Source organism: Peromyscus eremicus, chromosome 8a (assembly GCF_949786415.1).
Source record: "Peromyscus eremicus chromosome 8a, PerEre_H2_v1, whole genome shotgun sequence".
Lineage (NCBI taxonomy): Eukaryota > Metazoa > Chordata > Mammalia > Rodentia > Cricetidae > Peromyscus > Peromyscus eremicus.
In genome coordinates this window covers 32,941,528-32,962,517 of record NC_081423.1, presented here as the reverse complement: position 1 = coordinate 32,962,517, position 20,990 = coordinate 32,941,528, and the positions used below count along the sequence as shown (strand labels likewise).

The 20,990-nt window shown below is 45.3% G+C and overlaps 1 protein-coding gene across 1 annotated transcript in view; it reads right to left on the bottom strand.

Moving 5' to 3' along the window:
- Gfpt2 (glutamine-fructose-6-phosphate transaminase 2) overlaps positions 1-20,990 on the bottom strand; it is a 48,240-nt gene that overhangs the window by 20,235 nt on the left and 7,015 nt on the right. Inside the window, exons 2-7 of the mRNA XM_059269306.1 lie at positions 13,660-13,767; positions 11,446-11,544; positions 9,571-9,696; positions 8,196-8,254; positions 7,412-7,546; positions 3,579-3,640 (exon numbers count right to left, since the gene is read on the bottom strand). Of these exons, the coding sequence (XP_059125289.1) occupies positions 3,579-3,640; positions 7,412-7,546; positions 8,196-8,254; positions 9,571-9,696; positions 11,446-11,544; positions 13,660-13,767 (589 nt within the window). The remainder of the gene's footprint in view (positions 1-3,578; positions 3,641-7,411; positions 7,547-8,195; positions 8,255-9,570; positions 9,697-11,445; positions 11,545-13,659; positions 13,768-20,990) is intronic.

The window sequence follows — 20,990 nt, the reverse complement described above, 5'->3', positions numbered from 1 at the left end:
TGGGCAGCAGACACACAAGTGGTGCACATACATACATACAAGCAAAACACTCATCATACACGTAGAAGAGAATACCTGATGTGGACCTCTGGCCTCCACACACAGCTGCATCTTCAGATATATATACATACACTGGCACACGCACACACACACACACACACACACACACACACACACACACGACCTCTAGTATAAGTCTGAAACTGCAGATAGTGAACCCAGTACACACAAGGTCTTCATATGCGTTCATACCTATGATGGTTTAATTTAGGGGAAATAAAAGACTAACAACAACAAGATAAAAAAAATTATAACACTGCACCATAACAAAAATTATTTTAAATCCACGAATTGTCTGTTTCTGGACCTTTTTTGACCAATAACTGAAACCTTAGAAAGTCACACTTTACATTGAGTGGGGGTGGAAAGGGGGTTTCTGTAGCTAGTGTGGACTGCGTGCCTTTCTCCTCCAGCATGTTAACTGGCTGATAAGAAAACAGTGAACACACTTTGTTAGGACCATCTCAAGCATTTGACTTCAATGTAGTGGGCTAATATTTTGTCTTAAACAACTTCTTTCTAACAGACTGATGTGCTTACAAACCACCTGCTTTTTAATAGTCTGGATTCTGCCCACACACGGGCGTTTGGGGTGTCCGCCTGACTCAGACAGGTCTCTGTTAGTTCTTTAGGAGTGACAGGCCTGCTTCTCAGGAGCACTAACTTACTTAGACCCCCCTCTTCTGATTTCTTGAAACAGGGGACAAAGTTCAAAAAGATTGAGAAAAAGGTGCTTTGAGTGTCCTGACTATTTTGTATAATCCTTTGTTTTGTCTAAAAACTAATCAGAGACCTTGTTCTAGGTCCAGTGAGGAGCTAGCTCAAATTGCCCCCAAATAATGATAGATTTTAAGCATAATAATAGTGCTTAAGGCTATCTGGGTTTCTGGGTGAATGGCTCCCTGGATCTTATTGTTCAGACTGAGCTCTCCTTTAAGACACAGAAGCCTCCTGAGACATCCCAAGGGCTGGCCTGGATGTTCCAGCCATCCGTCACAGGCAATTTAGAAAAATCAAGCTTTATTGCTTCCTCACACCACATTCATTTTAAACAGTAATATCACATTATGAGATTTTAAAGGGAGCTTCTAGATTTGATAAGGACCAACTGGTATTTTATAATTCTATTCTATGATTTGATGAAATTACATTTCGAATGACAAATTAGTCCCAGTCCCGGGGAAAAAAGTAAGATTATGATAAATTCATCTGATTTTCTGGGTAGATATTGTGATAGTCTTCAAGGGACAGTCTCACTCAGCTCTTCTCAGGTCTCCCAGAGCCACATATATATTCTAAGTGGTTCCTTTGTACCTTTAGAATAAAGCCAGCGGCCCACAAGACACCAAGGCCCCTTAGAGCTGGGTTTCTCCCAGAGCCTCCACTCACCACTAGCCTGTGAAGTTCATGGAGCAATGTCTATAACCACCTGATTCACTACTGTCCCCAAGCCCAGCCCCCAGCAGGTATCAGTAAACATACATGGAGACCGGAAGTCCTACCTCGGGCTGCCTCTACCCTGCCCTCACACACCCAAACTGGGAGGCTGGAGAGCCACACTTTGGGCTTATCCTTCCCTGTGTTGGTCTTGCTGCTGGGGAAGCAGTTACTACTCCCCGACTTTCCTGGGTTGACATCTGCGGCACTTTCCTGGTACAGTGGCCTCCCAGCCCCCACCCAGAGCGGCAGTCTTCTGGAACAAACATCCTGGGAACATGTCCCAAAGTCTCCAGAAACCTTCTCATACTAAGGGCTCAACAAATACTAGCTGGATGTCTAGGTACGTGAATAGCCAATCCATCTAAATTTAAAATAAAAGATGACATTTAATCTCCTTCTATGAATCTAATCAGCGACGAGGCACCTTTGAGCCAGGGGCTCCAATAGAGGAATGTGTGGCCAGACCAAGACTTCTTAGATGAATCCTATTACGCCCCTACCAAACAGGTGACAAGGCATGAGCTTTGGGCTTTTAAGGACTTTTTTTTTTTTTTTTAAATTGTGTTTATTAGTTTATTGTGTACGTGTGGAGGGAACGAGGCGGGGAGGTGCATGTGTGCCACGGTGTCAGTGGAAGTCAGAGAACACCTAGCAGATGGTTCTGTCCTCCCACCGTGTGGGGTTCAGGGATTGAATTTGTCAGTCTCCGCAGCAAAGGGCCGTCACCTGCTGAGCCATCTCGGGCCCATTAAAGAACTAGATGCAGGGTTCGCCTTGGTCCGTTTCATATTCCCAACTGTGCATGCTTTGCCTAAAAGGGCTCCCTACATTAATTAGGATCTGAGCCTCCATAAAACTTGAGTCTAAACCCTCATACACTTTTATTATTTTCTGTTTTATTTTTTATTGGGGGGGAACAGTGTGTGTGTGTGTGTGTGTACTTGTGCATGTGTGCAACAAGTCAGCCTTGACTGTCATCCCTCTGCAGCCATCTGCCTTGGCTTTTTTTTTTTGGACAGAGCCTCTCACTGAACCTGAGCACTCGCCAGTTGGGTTCGGCTAGCTGTGAGCTCCAGAGATCTACCTGTCTCTGCCTCGACAAGGCCAGGATGGCAAGCGTGCACCACCACACCCAGTTTTTCATGTGTGTGCTGGGGACTAAACTCAAGTCCTTGTGCTTAAACAGCCAGCACTTGACTGACAGCTGTCTCCTCACCCCTAATACTTTTTGTTATTACATTTTTACAAAGAAATTGATTCATTATTGGAGAGGGGATGATGGTATAGCATGCATGCACAGAGAGGTCTGTGGAGCCAGCTCAGTTCTTTTGCCTTTACATGGATCCCGGGAGGAAACTCAGGTTGTGAGGCTTGCACAGTCCCAACATTTGTTTGTTTGTTTGTTTGTTTGTTTATTGGTTTTTCGAGACAGGGTTTCTTTGTGTAGTTTTGACGCCTGTCCTGGTCTTGCTCTGTAGACCAGGCTGGCCTTGAACTCACAGAGATCCGCCTGTCTCTGCCTCCCGAATGCTGAGATTAAAGGCGTGCACCACCACTGCTTGGCCATCTATTTTTTAATATTAATTTGTTGTCAGCTTCTAACAGTCGAGAGATTTCACACACAAAAAAATCCAACTTTATGTTTTCCCTTTTATTTGAGGGTTTTCTTTTCTTTTTCTTTCTTTCTTTCTTTCTTTCTTTCTTTCTTTCTTTCTTTCTTTCTTTTCTTTTCTTTTCTTTTTTTTTTTCTCTTTTGAGACAGGGTTCCTGGCTGTCCTGGAACTCACTCTGTAGACCAGGCTGTGGACTTGAACGCAGAGATCCACCTGCCTCTGCCTCCTGAGTGCTGCGATTAAAGGTGTGCCCCACCACCACTTGGCCTATGTTTCCCTTTTAAAAACAGGAGCTCTAGCACCACTGGCCATGGTGGCGCGGTGCCTGGGCCACAGCTGATGTCCTTTAGACCCAACAAGCACTGGGCAGTTTGCTAGAGACCATAAGCTCCCTGGTGTCCCAAGCCAGATGATTTGATCTTACTTATTTGTTTGTTCCTGGAAGCACCCACATGCTTGCCTTACCTTGTGGCAACAGCTTCTCCCGGGTAGTGGATGCTCTTGAACACCAATGCAAAGGCACCTTCCTGAAAACACAGCAAAAAAGGTGAAGGGGCCGGGCGGTGGTGGTGCACACCTTTAATCCCAGCACTCGGGAGGCAGAGGCAGGCAGATCTCTGTGAGTTCGAGGCCAGCCTGGTCTCCAAAGCGAGTTCCAGGAAAGGTGCAAAGCTACACAGAGAAACCCTGTCTCGAAAAACCAAAAAAAAAAAAAAAAAGGTGAAGGGTTGAGGAGTAGCAGTTGCTCTGACTGGCCCCACCACTGCAGACCCCTGGCCTAGGCAGGCACCCCCAGCTCCTCTCCATGGCAGATATGAGTTGCATAAGGATCTAAGTGCAGAGGCAGCTTGCGGAGGATGCAGTCAGAGCGGAAGCCGAACAGCTGGCATCGTGCTCAGGTGCGGAAGTTCACCCTCACGAGGAACTCCTGATAGAGATGCCCAGGGTGGAGTGGTGCAGCCCAAGCCACAGAGAGTAAGGACCAGGGCTAGAGAAACCCAGCACTGGGCCTGTTCAGGGAGCAGCTGGGAAGGTCCAAGAGGTTGATCAACATGGCTCAACACTGGGTCAAACCTAGGATTCAATTCGGGCTTTATCTCTTCCCTTAATTAGGCAGTTGCTTCAGCCACCTTCATGCCTCAGTTTCCTTCTCTGTGACCTAGAGGTCAGCATACAGTCTATCTGTATGACTTTGAGGTTCAAGGCTAATGTACAGTAAGTGCTTAGAATGGTGCCTGGCCTTTAGAGAATCCAGGAGAACTGGTGGTGTTAATTCTCTTATTTTCATTTCTACGGCTATGACTGTTATTTGCCCCTGTGCCTCACCTTGCTGTTTTCACAAAGCTAGAACTAGACTCTAGTTTTCCTAATTCAGGACTACAAATTCCTTTTCTAAGATTTACTTATTTGGTTAATGTGTGTGCATATTTGCCTACATGACTTTATGTGCGTTATGTGTGCGCAGTGCCCACAGAGGCCATAAGAGGGCAACAGATCCTCTGGAAGTGGAGTTACAGAAGATTGTGAGCTAACCAACATGGGTGCTGGAAACTGAACCTGGGTCCTCTACAAGATCAGTAAGTACTGTTAACCACTGAGCCTTCTTCTCCAGCTCACCATATGTCTTTTTTACTTACATTCTTCATGAAAAAGTATCCCCTGAACTTGACCATCCCAATTTGCCATGGCCCCAGAAGATTTCAGTTATGTACAACAAATTATGAATCTGAATTTCTATGTGAAGTTCTTAATCTTTGAAATTCTGGGTGGACCTCAGGCTCTATGCAGCCAGGGTGGTACATCCAGTTTGTGGACGAAGCCACAAAAACAGTGAGTTCTGGGGTTAATGACCTAGGCTCTCAATGGGTTTTCAAACTGCCCAGGAAGAAGGGCTTCATACAGATCTTGAGTGTCACAACATCATGTGGTCCCTGCTTGGTTTATAATAGCAGTGAAAGACAGAACAGAAATACGTTTCCTATTCTCCATCAAAAAGAGTTCTAGTTTCTTCAGGTAAGAAAGATAAAACAGGGGCTGGAGAGATGGCTCAGAGGTTAAGAGCACTGGCTGTTCTTCTAGAGGTCATGAGTTCAATTCCCAGCAACCACATGGTGGCTCACAACCATCCATAAAGAGATCTGGTGCCCTCTTCTGACCTGCAGGTGTATATGCCGACAGAACACTGTATACATAATAAATAAATAAATCTTTTTAAAAAAAAAAAAAGATAAAACAGTCTAAAGGTGCCGTGATGGGGAAGGCATTTCTAAAACCCAAAATCAGAGTACAGGTGATGTAGCCGAGTAGCAGAGTGCTTGCCTAGCACTTGCCGGGCCCTGGGTTCAATCCTCAGGATGGCAACAAAACAAAAACAAAACAAAAACAGCAAAGAACAAAACACTGTTACAATACCCAATCTGTTTGCCGTACTTTATTTACAACTGACCCTCCATATCTTTGGATGAAGATTTGAGTGTGACTCGGTGATGGAGAGCTTGTTGAGTGTGTGTGAGGCTCTGGATTTGATTTCCAGCATCAGAAAGAAAAGAAAAAAAAAATGTTCTGAAAACATGTTCAGTTGTTACTGTGTGGACTGCACAGCTAGCCTACGATGGAGTACCCCGAGTGGGCATGCCCAGACTTGTCCCTGCCACTATTTCCTAGAGTATTCAATGTAGTGAAATTATCATCTACACGGTTCCATTGTATTAGGTATTATATCTAATATATTAATCTAGAGATAATTTAAAACACATAGGCTTATGCGCACAGGTTATATACAAATACGGCATCAGTTTATATGAAACTTGATTGGGCTATCTAGGGCCTTGGAACCAATTCATACTAGTACCAAGGAATGACACTGTAGAAGATGCTGTGATTTAGAAATAGATCCTCTAAATTATGGACCCCCAAAAGAGGGTAGCACAGATCAAAACGTTTTGGCAGTAGATTCACTCTAAAAACTTTTGCTGTAGGCTGACAGATCTAAAACCATAGTGTGGTGCTGTGGGATGCCTTTCTGTGTGCTGTGAATATGTGTGGCTCCCATTGGCTAATAAATAAAGCTGTTTGGGCTGATGGCAAGAAAGCTTACAGTCAGGCGGGAAATCCAAGTGAGACAGAGAGAGAAGAAAGGCGGAGTCAAAGGATGTGATCCAGCCACCCAAGAAGGAAGATCTGAAAGTACAGCATGATAACCCACAACACTCTCTGACCCAGTGTGTCCTGGATTCTGAGCCTTGAACACTATCTCCAGGCTGCTGTAGCCTTGGACCTATTCTTGGATGGCACGATACCTTGGATGGGCTCTGAGATATCCAACCCCCTTTTCCCTCACTCCCATTCCATGCAGTTTTCCTCCTTAGACAAGGACCCAACCCCCATGTCTATCCCCCTGGACAAGGCCCCAGCCTTGTTTATTTGGGTCCGAGCAGCTGTGAGATTGGTGGGTGAGAGAGATTTGTCCTGACCGTGGGCCAGGCAGGACCAGGAGATAACCCTAGCAACACCAGCCCCCATGTCTATCCCCCTGGACAAGGCCCCAACCCCCATGTCTGTCCTCCTAGAGAAGCCCCCAGTCCCCATGTCTATCTCCTTTTGAGAGTAGCTGTGCTTCTTGAGTCTAGCTGTTTGATGCATCGCCAATCAGTTTCTCCTGCTCTCTTTCCTGGGCCATTCCCTTCAGCATTTCCCTGCACTCTGATCTCTCCTATCACAAAACCACAGTCTTCTTCTGGAACTGGGAACATCTCTTGCCCCACAGCTCTTGCTAACAAATAACCCCTAACAGATCAGATAATTCGGAAATCTATTCCTGTGTGATCTATGCATGCCTGCCAGCCTTCTTTCCTCCTTCCCTTTTTCCTTTCCCATTTTGTAATTAATTGCAGGCATTTCTCCCCGACTGCTTTACTGACAAGGAGGAAAGACTACAGTTCTAAGTCTCCAACCTCAGTCACGTTCATCTGATTAGCATACAACAGTGCACATAATTCAGTTTTAGAGACGACGACAACACGAACCGCGACAGCTACATTCCCACATGCACACAGCCCACGGTTATAAAAACCATAGATTACAATGCCAGCCACCATCTCAGAGGGGCTAAAATGAAGCAAGCATTTTGTCAGAGATTCACTCCCCAAACTGGACTTTCTCCATTCTACAGGAACACAGCATTGTAAGTACGACTATAAACAAACTCTCTTTCCCCCTCAGTACCTTGTGCAAATTTGCACAAGTGAAAAATGAAGGTGTGTCTAGACAGACGGCACTCACAGGGACTCATAACTCACCAACTGCTGAATGACTCTTTCGACCAGCGTTGAAAAGGTAATGTCCTCAGTCTCTCTGTTGTCGAATACGTATTTAATCAGCTTGGCGATGGTCTCCGTGTCGGTTTCTGACTCAAACTCGTAGCCCTTGCTTTCCTGGAATATGGGGTTGTACCCAGGGTGACAGATTTTGATCATTGTGCAATTGCTGGCCGGACCAACTCCCTCTAGTCCCTTATGGTATGACTTAAGGCAAGAACAAGCAAAACTGGGAAGGCATGAGAAAGGTCTGCCAGAACCCAGCAGCCAAACACCTCTGAGTCACCCTCTTATTCCCAGAGACCTCCCTCCTCAGGAGCTTGTCGTCACCGTTAATCTGGACATTGCAAAATAGCAGCAGTTATGATAAAATATGTGAGTCAAACCCACTCACATCCCAACTCACACCACACAACCTTTTCATGGACACTCATCGTCTGGCTTCCCACCCCACATTCTTTGGGTGTCTCAGTGGATGTGTTACATAGTAGAAGCTACTTTGGTGAAACCCAGTTCACATTATTTTGATTCTGTGAAACCACAGCAGCCCTGGAGATACACACTAAAGCCCTGGAATCTCTCCCCAGACAGTCTGAACACGGTGGTCCGGCTGAGGGTAAGATTCACGCTCAGGGGTGTGACGTGGCCCAGTGTGGGTGTCACTCAGTACCTGTGTGTGTTTTTGGAGGGAAATAGGCTAAGTGAAAGTGTCAGGAGGAAGATCAATGCTGACTCAGATTTGACTTAGCCAGGGGAAGCCCCTTACCAGAAATTTCCTTAGATCCTTGTAATTTGTGATGATCCCATTATGGATGACAACAAATTCTGAAAGAGAAGTGTGGGGGAGAGAGAAGTGAGAGCTGAAAGTGAAGTTCAAGCTAGATGCTGAGGGAGATGATCGACAGCTGGACATTCCTCCCGAGACCTGTGGTCATCAGGTTTCATTTGCAGTGACTAAGACTGATGTCTGCATCAGCGGCTTTCACCGGAGGAGGCAACCTGTCTGTCAGTGATAAGCATCTCTGCGTAGCCCTGGCTGTCCTGGAACTCATTCTGTAGACCAGGCTGGCCTCGACTTCAGAGATCTGCCTGCCTCAGCCTCTGCTGGGATTAAGGGCATGCGCCACCACTGTCTGGCTCTCTGCGTATTCTGAAGTGAGGAGCTTCTGGTGGGGTTTACCTTGTCACTAGGCAGGACAGGAGGCTATGTGGCTGCAGCCTCTGCCCCTCCAAACCTTAAACTCCTGGCTGCTGAGCCCTGGCTCTGGGATCTAGGGCTTGGAGAGGCACCTAGGCACTTACCATGATCAGCAATACCCGTCTGCCTTCCCTTAGGACCACTCTGTGGGGGAGGGAAGTGAGCTCCACTTGGAGAAGAAGGAGCTCCATGCTTCTTTAGGGTCCCAGCCTTCTAGAACATTGTGCTCTTCTCATACTATCTGCTATGGGTTGAGTGTATCTTTCAAGAGCTCAGGGCATGTGACACTGGGTCCCCAGGGTGATCATGTGACGGGGTAAGAACGTTAAGAGATGGGGCCTACTGGGAGGTTATTGGAGACACGCTTGCAGAAGAACCTAACAGAGTTCTCATGGGATCCTCACTAGTTCTGGAGAGTGTGTGTTGTTACGGAGAGAGGCCACACACTTGGTCCCTTCCTCACACAGCCAGTTTTTTCTTCTGTTTTGTTACCATGTGGTGTTGAAGCCAAGGGGAGTCTCCCCAGAGGTCAGACAGATGCACTGCCTGATCAAGGATTTTCTGCCCCTAAAACTGAGATCTAAATAAATCTCCTTTCTTTGTGAACTAGCCTGCTACAGGTACTTTGCTATAGTGATGGCAAATGAATTAATGCACTGTTGTATTTCACTTTTGGAATGAATTCCCAAGAGCCCGTGTGATAAAATGCCATCATTTCCTGTGTGTACCTAGGTCAGCAGCACCCAGGGGACTAGATGTTGGCCTGACTGAGGCCCACTGTGACCCACTAGGGTATTAAGGGAGGAGATGCTTAGATTGTCTCAAGGGGACTGGGCAGGTGGGAAAGGCAGTTTGAAGTGGGCATGGAAGCCACTCTGGCCAGAATCATCTCTGACAGGTCATTCAGGGAGAGGCAGAAACATCCTGAACAGGGTCTACTTACCATTGTCTTTGTCTGAGCGCTGTGGGTGACTGTTGACAGCATTGGGAACCCCATGGGTGGCCCAGCGTGTGTGGGCAATGCCGAAGTGTGTCTCAAACTCCACCTTCAAGTCCATGCTGTCTTGCTCTAAACAGAAAGAAAATCAGCTGCTGTATTTGTGTATGCTGTGCATGTGTGTTTGTGTGCATGTGGTGTGTGTCCATATGTGTTTGCATGCATGTGTCTGTGTGGTGTGTGCATGAATGTTTTCATGTGTGTGGGGGCCCAAGGTGGACGCCGGGGTGTTTTCCCTGATTGGTGGCCAGCTGCACTATTCACTGAGGCAGGGACTTGGGTTAAACACAGAGCTCACTCACTGTGGCTAGTCTAGCTTGCCAGCTTGCTCAGGGGATCCTCTGTCTCTGCTTTTTTGCTGTTGTTGGTAGTAGTGATGGGTTTTGGGTTTTTGTTTTTGTTTTGTTTTTTTTTCCGTTTTTCTGAGACAGGGTTTTTCTTGTGTAGTCCTGGCTATCCTGGAACTTGCTCTGTAGACAAGGCTGGCCTCAAACTCACAGAGATCCGCCTCTGCCTCTGCCTCCTAAGTGCTGGGATTAAAACATTCACCACCACGGCCCAGCGGCCTCTGCCTTTTGACAGCTGGAATGACTGCCATGCCTACCTGGCATTTATAGAGGTGCTAGGGTCTGAACTCTGGTCCTCAGGCTTGTGTGGCAAGCAAAGCCATCTCCCTGGGCAAGTGTCTGTACTTTAAAAACAAGCATTGGTAGCTGGGCGGTGGTGGCACGTGCCTTTGATCACAGCACTTGGATAACAGAGGCAGGTGGACCCCTAAATTCAAGGCCAGCCTGGGCTACAAGTGAGTTCCAAGACAGCCAGGGCTACACAGAGAAACCCTGTCTCAAGGTGAAGAGGGGGGAGAGCATTGGCATCCCACCCCTAAGGCAAGGTGGTTTCATTACACTTGACACACCATCTTAACCAATGGTCCACCTTTAATGTCAGTCACACACGTGGCAGACACCGCAGGGATCTGCCAGATCTGGAGACCACCCATGCTGTTAAGTTTTACTTAGTGTTATAACTGAACCCATTTCCTTTTTCCCTTTTGAGACAGGGCCCTCTAGCCCTGGAACTCATTACATAAACCAAACTGGCCTCAAACTTCTTTCTGCCTCAGCCTCCCAAGTGCTAGGATTACATGCTGGGGCCACTATGTCATACCCTTATTTTATTTTATTTTTTTTGCTGGTTTATTTATTTATTTATTTATTTATTTATTTATTTATTTATTTATTTAGATACAGGGCTTCTCTGTGCAGCTGGCTGTCCTGGATCTCACTCTGCTGGGGCCACTATGTCATACCCTTATTTTTTTTTTTTTTTTGCTGGTTTGTTTGTTTATTTATTTATTTATTTATTTATTTAGATACAGGGCTTCTCTGTGCAGCTGGCTGTCCTGGATCTCACTCTGTAGACCAGGCTGGCTTTGACCTCACAGAGATCCACCTGCCTCTGCCTCCCAGAGTGCTGGGATTAAAGGCATATGTCACCACCACCCGACTCAATCTTTATTTCTTAATCAAAATAAGTTGATTTAGAAAGGTAAATGATATGTCTCTAATATAAATAGTAAAGTGGTATTGCATGCCAGAATAATTAAATACATAAGTATTATAATAGTTTTTACAGTCTCCGCATGTAGCTGCTTAAAATATGGCATCTTACACTTTGAGACAGTCTTAACAACACGCCCTTAACCCTTCTGATAGTCACCCAAGTGTAGACGAATTTTCAGTCTCAAATGCTGTTGGCAATGACATATTTTCAAGGGCCCTATGTGCCAGCCATCACTGACACAGAGCGTTTCCTACTCACTGTAAAGTTCTTCATCCAGGGCCTTCACTTTTCCCCGTTTCTTCACGAGATGGATGTGCCTTTCTTTGACTTCATGGTTATTCCCATCAATGGCCACACCTACAGTTTACAGAAAGCACGGAGTTCTGATGTCTGCCTATTGCCAGCATGACCCCCCAGAAACGCTCAGAAAGAGCCCCTACTCCAAAGATGCAGCCGCTGTTCACACTTCCATCACAGTAGAGCACTTTGTTTATTTTAGAACTTCGTAAACTTGAAAACAAACATAAACATTTTTCACGGTGGTGGTGTTTTGTCATTGCATGGTGCAGTTTGCCAGCTCTGTCCAAGGCTTCACATCCATGAACAACCAACAGATGATCAGAAGTCTTGAAAATAAAATAGGGGCTAAGGTGATAATAGCTCAACTGGACCTGAGTGCAGTCTCCAGAACACACGTGAAAACGCCAGGCATGAGCCGGACGGTGGTGGCGCTTGCCTTTAATCTCAGGCAGGCATCCTGTGAGTTTGAAGTCAGCCTGGTCTACAGAGTGAGTTCCAGGACAGCCAGGGCTACATGAAGAAACCCAGTCTCAAAAATAACAAAAAAAAAAAAAAAAAAAAGGAAGGAAGGAAGAAAGGAACATCCGCCATTAAAGGGCAGAGGCGATTCAAAGGCACTTACCCTGCTGTGCTCTTTGCAAGGTGACCCCTAGCTATCATCTCCCTCTGTTTACATGCCTGTAAACCTTGTCAGTCACCGGTCTCCTTGACTCAGCAATCTACTTAATTAATCCTTTGGCCAGTGGAGGAGGGAACCCTGAGACAGTCACCTAATAAGGATTGGGAAGTCACCTAATAAGGACTCACTCATCTCGCACAACTGAAACTTTGTGTCCTTTGAGCAATACTGATGAGGCCACGTCTGGTAGAGATTTTGTTAGAGATTTTATTTTTTTTTAACCCTTGTGTTTCCTTTTCTACTCAGGAAGGTACTCAGGAAGGGCTTTGGAATTCGGAAGTGCTAAGAAAAGTGAAGAAAGATTGTAAAGCCACAGGGACTGAGGATGTGATACCAAGTAGAGTGTGTGGAAAGCCCTGGATTCGATCTGTTTTGTTTTGTAGTTTTATTTTCAAGACAGGGTTTCTCTGTGTAACTCTGTTTGTCCTGGAACTCATTCTGTAGACCAAGCTGGCCTTGAACTCAGAGATCGGGTTTGCCTCTGCCTCCCTCCCGAGTGCTGGGATCAAAGCTGCGGGCCATCATGGCCCCCACCACTCAGCATAACTAGCTCAGTCTTTAATATCCCAACTAGTTAAATGTTACAATATTGCATAATGATGGTTAAGGGGAGAAAAAAAAGAAAGAAAATTTATTTACAAAACTCCCTCCATCTCAACCCAGATAGTATCAATGCACAACAGCAGGGGTGCAGGAAACTGCTAGAGAGGAATTTACTGAGGTATGATAGACAGGCAAAAAACTGCATGGATATCTAATGTACCAAACTTGGTGGACTTAGAGATAGGGATCTACTGGTGGAAATACCCCCCACAACGTCTTCACCTAAGTTCTCTCCTGCCCTCCTTCCTCCATCAACATTAGCGTGTGTGCACATTAAACATGAGGTCTCCTCTCTTACGAATGCTAAAGAACACAGTACCATATTGTTAACCATCCCCTCTAAGCTGCCGGGGGATCTCCAGGACTCACTCATCTCGCACAACTGAAACTTTGTGTCCTTTGAGCAATACTGATGAGGCCACGTCTGGTAGAGATTTTGTTAGAGATTTTATTTTTTTTTAACCCTTGTGTTTCCTTTTCTACCGTTAAAAATAAAATGTTTTCTCAATTTTTCTACACTTTTGAAACTTCTTTAATAAGCAAGTGTGGTTATTCTTAGATTATTAAAGGCAGCTGTAGAGAGACTGAAGGGGGAAAGGAAGAGGCTTGGTCTGCCCTTAGGCAGGGCAGTGTTTATTCAACCACCCATGTGTGCAGATGGCCAAAATGCCTACAGAAAACGGAATGTGGCCCCTTAAAGGGCAAATGTGACTTCCACAGTCCACAAGGGAAGCTGGGAAGTGTAGTCTTTCACCAGGAAGCTACCAGTTATTATATTAATAAAGTAAGGGTAAGAAGTGTCAGGGAAATTCCCAGGCTGAAAAAGCCCCACCACAAAGAACATGGATAAGAGTCTAAGCGGCCATGATGGGGTGTCTCGGGAGACCTACCTGCGGAGTCATAGCCCCGGTACTCCAGCCGCTGCAAACCCTTGATTAAGGTTTCGAAAATCTCTTTCCTCGTCTTGGGAACTCTGTAATTCATATATGCAAAGATTCCTGTCCAAAGAGAAAACAAAATGTCACCTTAAGAAAATACCAGTGTAGCCAGGTGGCGGTGGCGCACGCCTTTAATCCCAGCACTCTGGAGGCAGAACCAGGCAGAAATCTGTGAGTTCGAGGCCAGCCTGGTCTACAGAGCGAAACCAGGACAGGCACCTATGGTGATATTTTATTTGTATTAAAATGTTATTTGTATGTTAATAAATAAAGTTGCCCGGGGGTCAGAGCTATTAGCAAGCCATAGGAAAGCAGGGCAGTGGTGGCATACACTTGTAATCCCAGCACTTGGTAGGCAGAGATGGGTAAGTCTCTGTGTGTTCAGGGATACAGCCATTATTGGACACACATGCCTTTAATCTCAATACCAAGCAAGGAAAACCTGGAGGCCTATACAGACAGGCCGTGACGAGGCGGTCATGTGGTTGGGTTTACAACCAATGAGAAGGCAGAACAGGAACATTATATAAAGACTTTAACACAGGGGTAGCTAGTTCGGAGAGGTAGGACCACTGCAGGAGGAAGGGTAAGGTTTTAGCTCTTAGCTCTGACCTCTTGGCTTTCTTCTTTGCATTGGTTCTGTGTTTCTTATTTAATAAGAAGGTTGGTTACATCTACAGGCACCAAAACTACTGTCTCAAAAAAATAAATAAATAAAATAAAAACAAAAACAAAAACCCCAAAAAATAAAAATAAAAAAATAAAAAGAAAATATCAGTGTCCTGTTTAGGAGGAAAACAAACAAACAAACAAACAAAAAACACCACCAGACAAAGGAGGCATCTCAGCTCCTAGGCTGCTTCCAGAGGAAAGGCCAGCAAGAATGGCTGTCCCTCCTGTCCTCTGGAAGAGTTGTATTCTGTCAGCCCTTCTCTCTGTGGCAAAAGCTCACATGAGCCCTGTGTCATGACCCATGCCCTCAAGGTTCCATTGCAGAGAATCTCTCTGCCACCCACTGGCAGACCTGAGGAACTAAGGGACCAAGAGTAGTAAAACAACGCAATTTATTTAAGACCTTGCAAAGCTGTGTACCACCAACAGAGATTAGAAAGACAAAATGGAGGGCGTGTCTCAGGAGTGCAAAGAACAGTTTTTATTGCCCTGATGGCAGGTCCTTCCTCCTCTTTCCTCACAGGCTGAGAACTCAAGAGGGTACAATCTTACACACCATCTATCTATTTCTCAGTAAAGACCACACATGGGTCTATCTCTCAGCCCAGTCTGATGGATATCTTTTCAATTAATATCCCCTCTTCTCAAATGACTCAGCTTGTGTCAAACTGACAAAAAAACAAAACAAAACAAAACCTAGCCAGCACAGGTTGTTTCTTTTCCTTTCCTTCTGTATCGTGCTCGGGGTTGGACTAAGGGTGTCTTCGTGCATGCAGGGCAAGCATTCTGCTAACTGAGCTGTATATCCTCAGCTCCTGCTCCAAGGATAAATGTAAAAACAGCCAGAATAGATCCATCTCTTGGGAAAGCCTTGTTAAGGTAGGCTAGCATGCCAAGATGACTCAGTTTGGCTTTATTTACTTATTTTTACTTTTTTTTTTTCCAGAGTGGAAAGATGAAGATCCCTGCTTTACGTCTTTTATAAGGATCAAAGTTTGGTCCCCATGCAGCACACAACCATCTGCAACTCCAGCTAGCTCCAGGGATATCTGATGCCCTCTTCTGGTCTCCAAGGGCAACTGCACTCATGTGCATATACACACACAGGCACGAGGCAGGCACACACACACACACACACACACACACACACACACACACAAAATTCTTAAAAATATGCATAGTGTGCTTTCTGTGAAGTTTATATGTTTTTCTTTTTAAAATGGCCAAGGGCAATTTTGACACGAAGCTTCAGGTCAGGGGAGAGAGAGGTGCTGAGGATAAGGGCTGTGTGTGCAATATGGGTCCTTCCCTAGCAGTTCACACTTTCTGCCCCACACTTCAAACCAAAATACTTCTGGCTCTTGGGTGTATTTTTATTATGTTCCTTATTTTTTAAAGATAGTTTTCTTTCAATATCAAAATGAAAAATTTTGAATCTTCTTGAGATACAAATGTACTAAATTTATCTTTAGTCTTACTCAGTTTGTACAAACACTGCCACAATCTACGTCTAGGTGAGCCTTTGCTCACATTAGTTTTTCAGTGAACAATGAGAAAGTTCCCTGGGTTGCATGGCCAAAATTCCAGTCAATAAATGGACATATAATTATCTGGGACAGTCACAGAAGATGAAGCCACTCAATACAGTAGTCTTCCCTTATCTGAAATTTTGATTTCTGAGGTTTCGGCCTTGGCCTGAAAGTAGTAACTAGAAAATTTTGATAAATAAATAATTCCTAAGTTTGAAATTGCACACCCCTCTAACATGAGGAAATAGACTCCCACCTAGCATGTGAACTAATCGCTTATTCAGAGTAGCCACGCTGTATACATGACCCACACACTGTCTGCATTGCCAGAATGAGTATCAGAGAATATCAGTACCAGATACTAGCAAAGCATCACAGGATCAGGTGATGACTGAAGTCCCACAGCACCACATTTGTGTTTAAGTAATGTTTGTTTTATTTAAAAACAGTCCCAAGTGCAAGAATAGTGATACCAAGAGATGACAGCCCAAAAGGTGCTCTTACATCCTTCCTTTTAAGTGAGACGATAAAAGTTATTGATTGAATAAGAGCAGGAAAATCGGGGCTGGAGAGATGGCTCAGAGGTTAAGAGCACTGGCTGTTCTTCCAGAGGTCCTGAGTTCAATTCCCAGCAACCACATGGTGGCTCACAACCATCTATAATGAGATCTGGTGCCCTCTTCTGGTGTGCAAGCATACACACAGAACACTGTATACATAATACATAAAATCTTAAAAAAAAAAAAAAAAGAGAGAGAGAGAGAGAAAGAGAGAGGGAAGGAAAATCATATGCTGGGGTTGCTCAGATCAACAATAAAAAAAGAATATTCTACCTGGGAAACTGTGAAAGAAAAAGAAGTGTGTGTCTGTCTCCTCTGTTGTCATCCCTCAAACTTCACATTTACGACCACAGACCACGGTAAAGGCTTTGTTGATGGACAAGACACAGGCTCTGTGTGTGTGTGTGTGTGTGTGTGTGTGTGTGCGCGCGCGCGCGCGCGCGCATGTGTGTGCGTGAGTGTGTGTGAGTGTGTGTGTGTGTGTGTGTGTACACATGCTGGAGTGAGAGCATGCAGAGGCTAGAGCAAGACACTAGATATTCCCTCTATTGCTCTCTACTTCAACTGCGTTGAGACAGAGATTCTGGAAGCTCACGTTTAGGGTAGGCTGGCTAGCCAGTGAGCTCTTGGGATCCATCTGCCCCTACTCCCCAGTGGTGGGGGTCACAGGCACACACAACCATACCCAGCTTTTTATGTGAATGCTAAAGATTCAAACTCAGCTCCTCGTGCCTATGAAGCCATCTTCTCAGACCCTGGAGTCTTTTTAAACTATGTTTTCCTAGCACACCATGAATGTTCCAGAATCATACCTACACCCATTAAGGGGACTTGACATTCAATGCAGATAACATAAAGGACTAGAAAGGAGGCTATCACCAAGATTTGAAAATATTTTAAACAGAAGGGTAGGTTATAGGGGTGATGGTGAACAGTCAAAATAATTGATATACTCCAAGGAAATTGTCTTCGCGAACCTAGCACTGTACAATGAACATACACCATTAACGTTTCAGATCGTATGGAATGCGGTCAGGCAAGTGTTTGTATCAGTTTTGATTGATTGGTTTCTCTTCTTGTCATGGGTCCTATTTTTCCATGTGATGCTTAGTTAATATTTGGTGGAGTGTAAGATATTATAAATTTTGATATCTTGGGTCCTGGGTATTTTTACATATCTATAAATTAGATATCTATAAATATAATAAAGATTAAAAAAGCTTTTAAATCTGGATTGTTTGGGGCAGGAAGCCTCCGGGTGCAGCCCACCCATCCTCCCTGGCTCGTCCTCTTCTTCCAGCCACACTCCACTTGCGAACACTCATCTAGCACGTATGCTTTTGCATGGCACTGAAGATCTGCACCGGCTTGGGGGAAGGGACACATTGGAGCCCCCTGGTGGGATATTAAAATGTCCTTGTCCTCAGGACCACCAGCTGTGTTGACAGCCAGCCAGGAGCTTGGCAGGCAGTTGAAGCACAGTTTGTGAGTTGACTGCTGTGGAGCAAGCTGCCAAAGAGGGTTTGGGAGGCCTTTGCACAAGAAACATAAATCTCCTCATTTTTGTCATGAAATACCTACTCAGTGACTTTTCATTAGTGAAGCACCAACCCTCTCCCTGTATGGCTAATCTTCCTGGCCAGCTGGGTTAGCACAGAACTGAACTGAAATGAATAAACTAGTATACATACTGCTAATTAGTAATCACATCATTTTTTTTTTAAAGATCATAAAGTAGAAGAAAGCTGCTTTCCCAGGAATTTCTCTTGTCAGAATTGCCTCTTGGAATCCACTATCCTATCTGTAAAATAAAGTGACGATGAAAATGCAATTTTAAACGGAGAAGATCAGTTTGCATTTAAGTTCATGCAACCTCTCCAGAAGGCATTTGGTAGTCGTCTGAAACGAAAAGTGAACAGGTGTCCTGGTAAGAGCTATTTCGGTTCTAGAAACACACCCAGCAGACACCTTCGAAGAAGAGCATGTGTACTCACAAAAGGTGAGCAGCTCAGGCTTGTTTGTGACCTCCACAGACTGGAGACAGCCTGGTGCTTGGCTGGACCCAGGTAAAGACCGCTGCAGGTGCACAGAGCAAGCAGGCACAGCCAGGCAGAGCCCTCCACAGGGGGCACGACGGGGCCAGGCACTCTTTCAGAAAGCAGCCAAATCTCCATGATGTATGAAAGGAAAAAAGCATCTTGTGGAACATGAACAAATCATGCAGGGTGTGATGGAAAGCCATGTAGGAAGATTTTTCCCTCAGTGTCTGTAAGAGAATGGGTTCAGGATGTCCTGGGGATACCAAAATACAAGTGTTCAAGTCTCTGTTAGATGAAAGGGTAGAATTATACATGATCTACCTACACATGCCCTCCCTATACTCTCTGTCCCTTTCTTCTCTCCCATCCATCTCCCAGGGCTTCAAGTATACTAGGCAAGCACTTCACCATTGAACTAGAGTCTTAACCTTAGAAAAGATCTAATGAGAAAAATCTCAGCTGGGAAGTGGTGGTGCACGCCTTTAATCCCAGCACTTGGGAGACAGAAGCAGGCAGATCTCTATGAGTTCGAGACCAGCCTGGTCTACAGAGTAAATTCCAGGACAGCCAAGGCTATATGTAGGACATCCCAGTGAGGTCAGACTGGCTCAGCTCAGGGGGAAGCAGAGAGGCAGGAAGGGAGTGGGGGACTGGCATTTGAGACCTTGGAAGGGAAGGGCATGTCCACGGTGACCTAAGGGGAGGCTTGTAACCACCTGAAGTAGCACTGACCTCCGAGAGCCAAGCAGGGATTTGGCTAGAAATCCCAGGTGTCTCTCCATTACTGGATCTGCCCTTGAGAGTTTCAGCCCTCCTCACAGGCATAGCAGTCAGCACAGAAAATCAGGATTAACTAGGGCTGTGACATATTCACCACTGCCCAAACAGTTCATCCTTGTCAACCTTTGTTCCTTGGCTAGGATGTCCCCCTTATGATGGCATGGGAGATTTTCTCTCTTATTTTAACTTTCTATTTACAGTTATTTATTTTATGTGCATTGTACGTGTATGCATATGAGCATGCTTGTGTCTTGGCACTCATGTGGAGGTCAGGTCTTTCCTCCCACCATGGGAGCTCCAAGGATTCAGCTCAAGTCATCAGACTTGGTGGACAGCACCTTTACCAGCTGAACCATCTTGCTGGCTTTGGAGATTTGTTTTTCTTTTCTTTCTTTTTTTTTTTCCAAGACAGGGCTTCCAGGTCATGATCACCTGGAAGAACACTAGCCCTAAGAGGGTAGAAAGGACTCGAACACAGCTCCCCATCAGATCCATTTAAAAAAAAAAAAAAAAAAAAGGCTTAGGTCATGACATCCTCTCCCTCCCATTTACTGGCCATGTGACAGCAAGAAACACAGAAGGTGGGGGCCGAAGTCCATAGCCAAGGCCAAATGCCCATCTCTGATCGCATCCCTGCCCTGTGCATTTTGTGTGGCCTAGACAAGTCACTGAACCCTGGAGACTTGATTTTATCAGTGAAGCAGGGGTGATAGCAGCATCTACTTAGCAGGGTAATTATGACAGTTCAGAACGTCTTTGTAAAGCCCTCAGAACACTGTCACATGACAAGTGTTCATGTGAATAAAATGAGGCAAGGGCTTCCCACCCCAAGGCTGCTGTCAGTGCAAATGCCACGCATTCCTACAGCACAAGGTCAGTAGTCCTCAAGAAGTGACTGTCGGGGCTGGAGAGATGGCTCAGCGGTTAAGAGCACAGGCTGTTCTTCCAGAGGTCATGAGTTCAATTCCCAGCAACCACATGGTGGCTCACAACCATCTGTAATGAGATCTGGCGCCCTCTTCTGGCATGCAGGCAGAACACTGTATACGTAATAAATAAATAAATCTTTAAAAAAAAAAAAAAAAAAAAAAAAAAGAAGTGACTGTCAAATAAAGCCTGGGTGTGGGGGGACACTACCACTATTTTTTCTTGACCCTTTGTCTGGAAAAAGACGGTGCAGCCAAATGTGCGATCTGGCTGTGATTTGAGCAAAGTTTAGTCCAGTCCATAAACATATCCTTAGCCCCTTGGGGCCTTGTCACTGTCATGGTTCAGTGAGATGTAGGGATGAGCCTTACAGAGTAGGGTGAAGGAGGTCATAGAGGCATAGGGGTCCCCAGAACTGTGATTCATAGGCAGAGGGACTAAGGGCTGAGCATGGGGACATGCTTCGTATTAGACTGGGGGGAGACATCTCCAAGGGCTGGCTCTTTACAAAAGTGGCTTCCGTTCACTCTGTATCATCTGGCAGGGTCCCCATGAGGTTTGCTGAGTTCTCTAGTTCCCACCTTAGAGGTCCGAGAACTATTTGTTTCACGTACTTGCTTCCTCACCCTTTTGTTTGACTCCCAGCAAGATACAACCTTTTACATTCTACTACATACAACCACACCTACATTAGCATCCTCACCACATAAACTTATGTTAGGTGCACAATAAACAGTTGTTGAATGGATGAATGCATGAATAAATAAATAGATGGA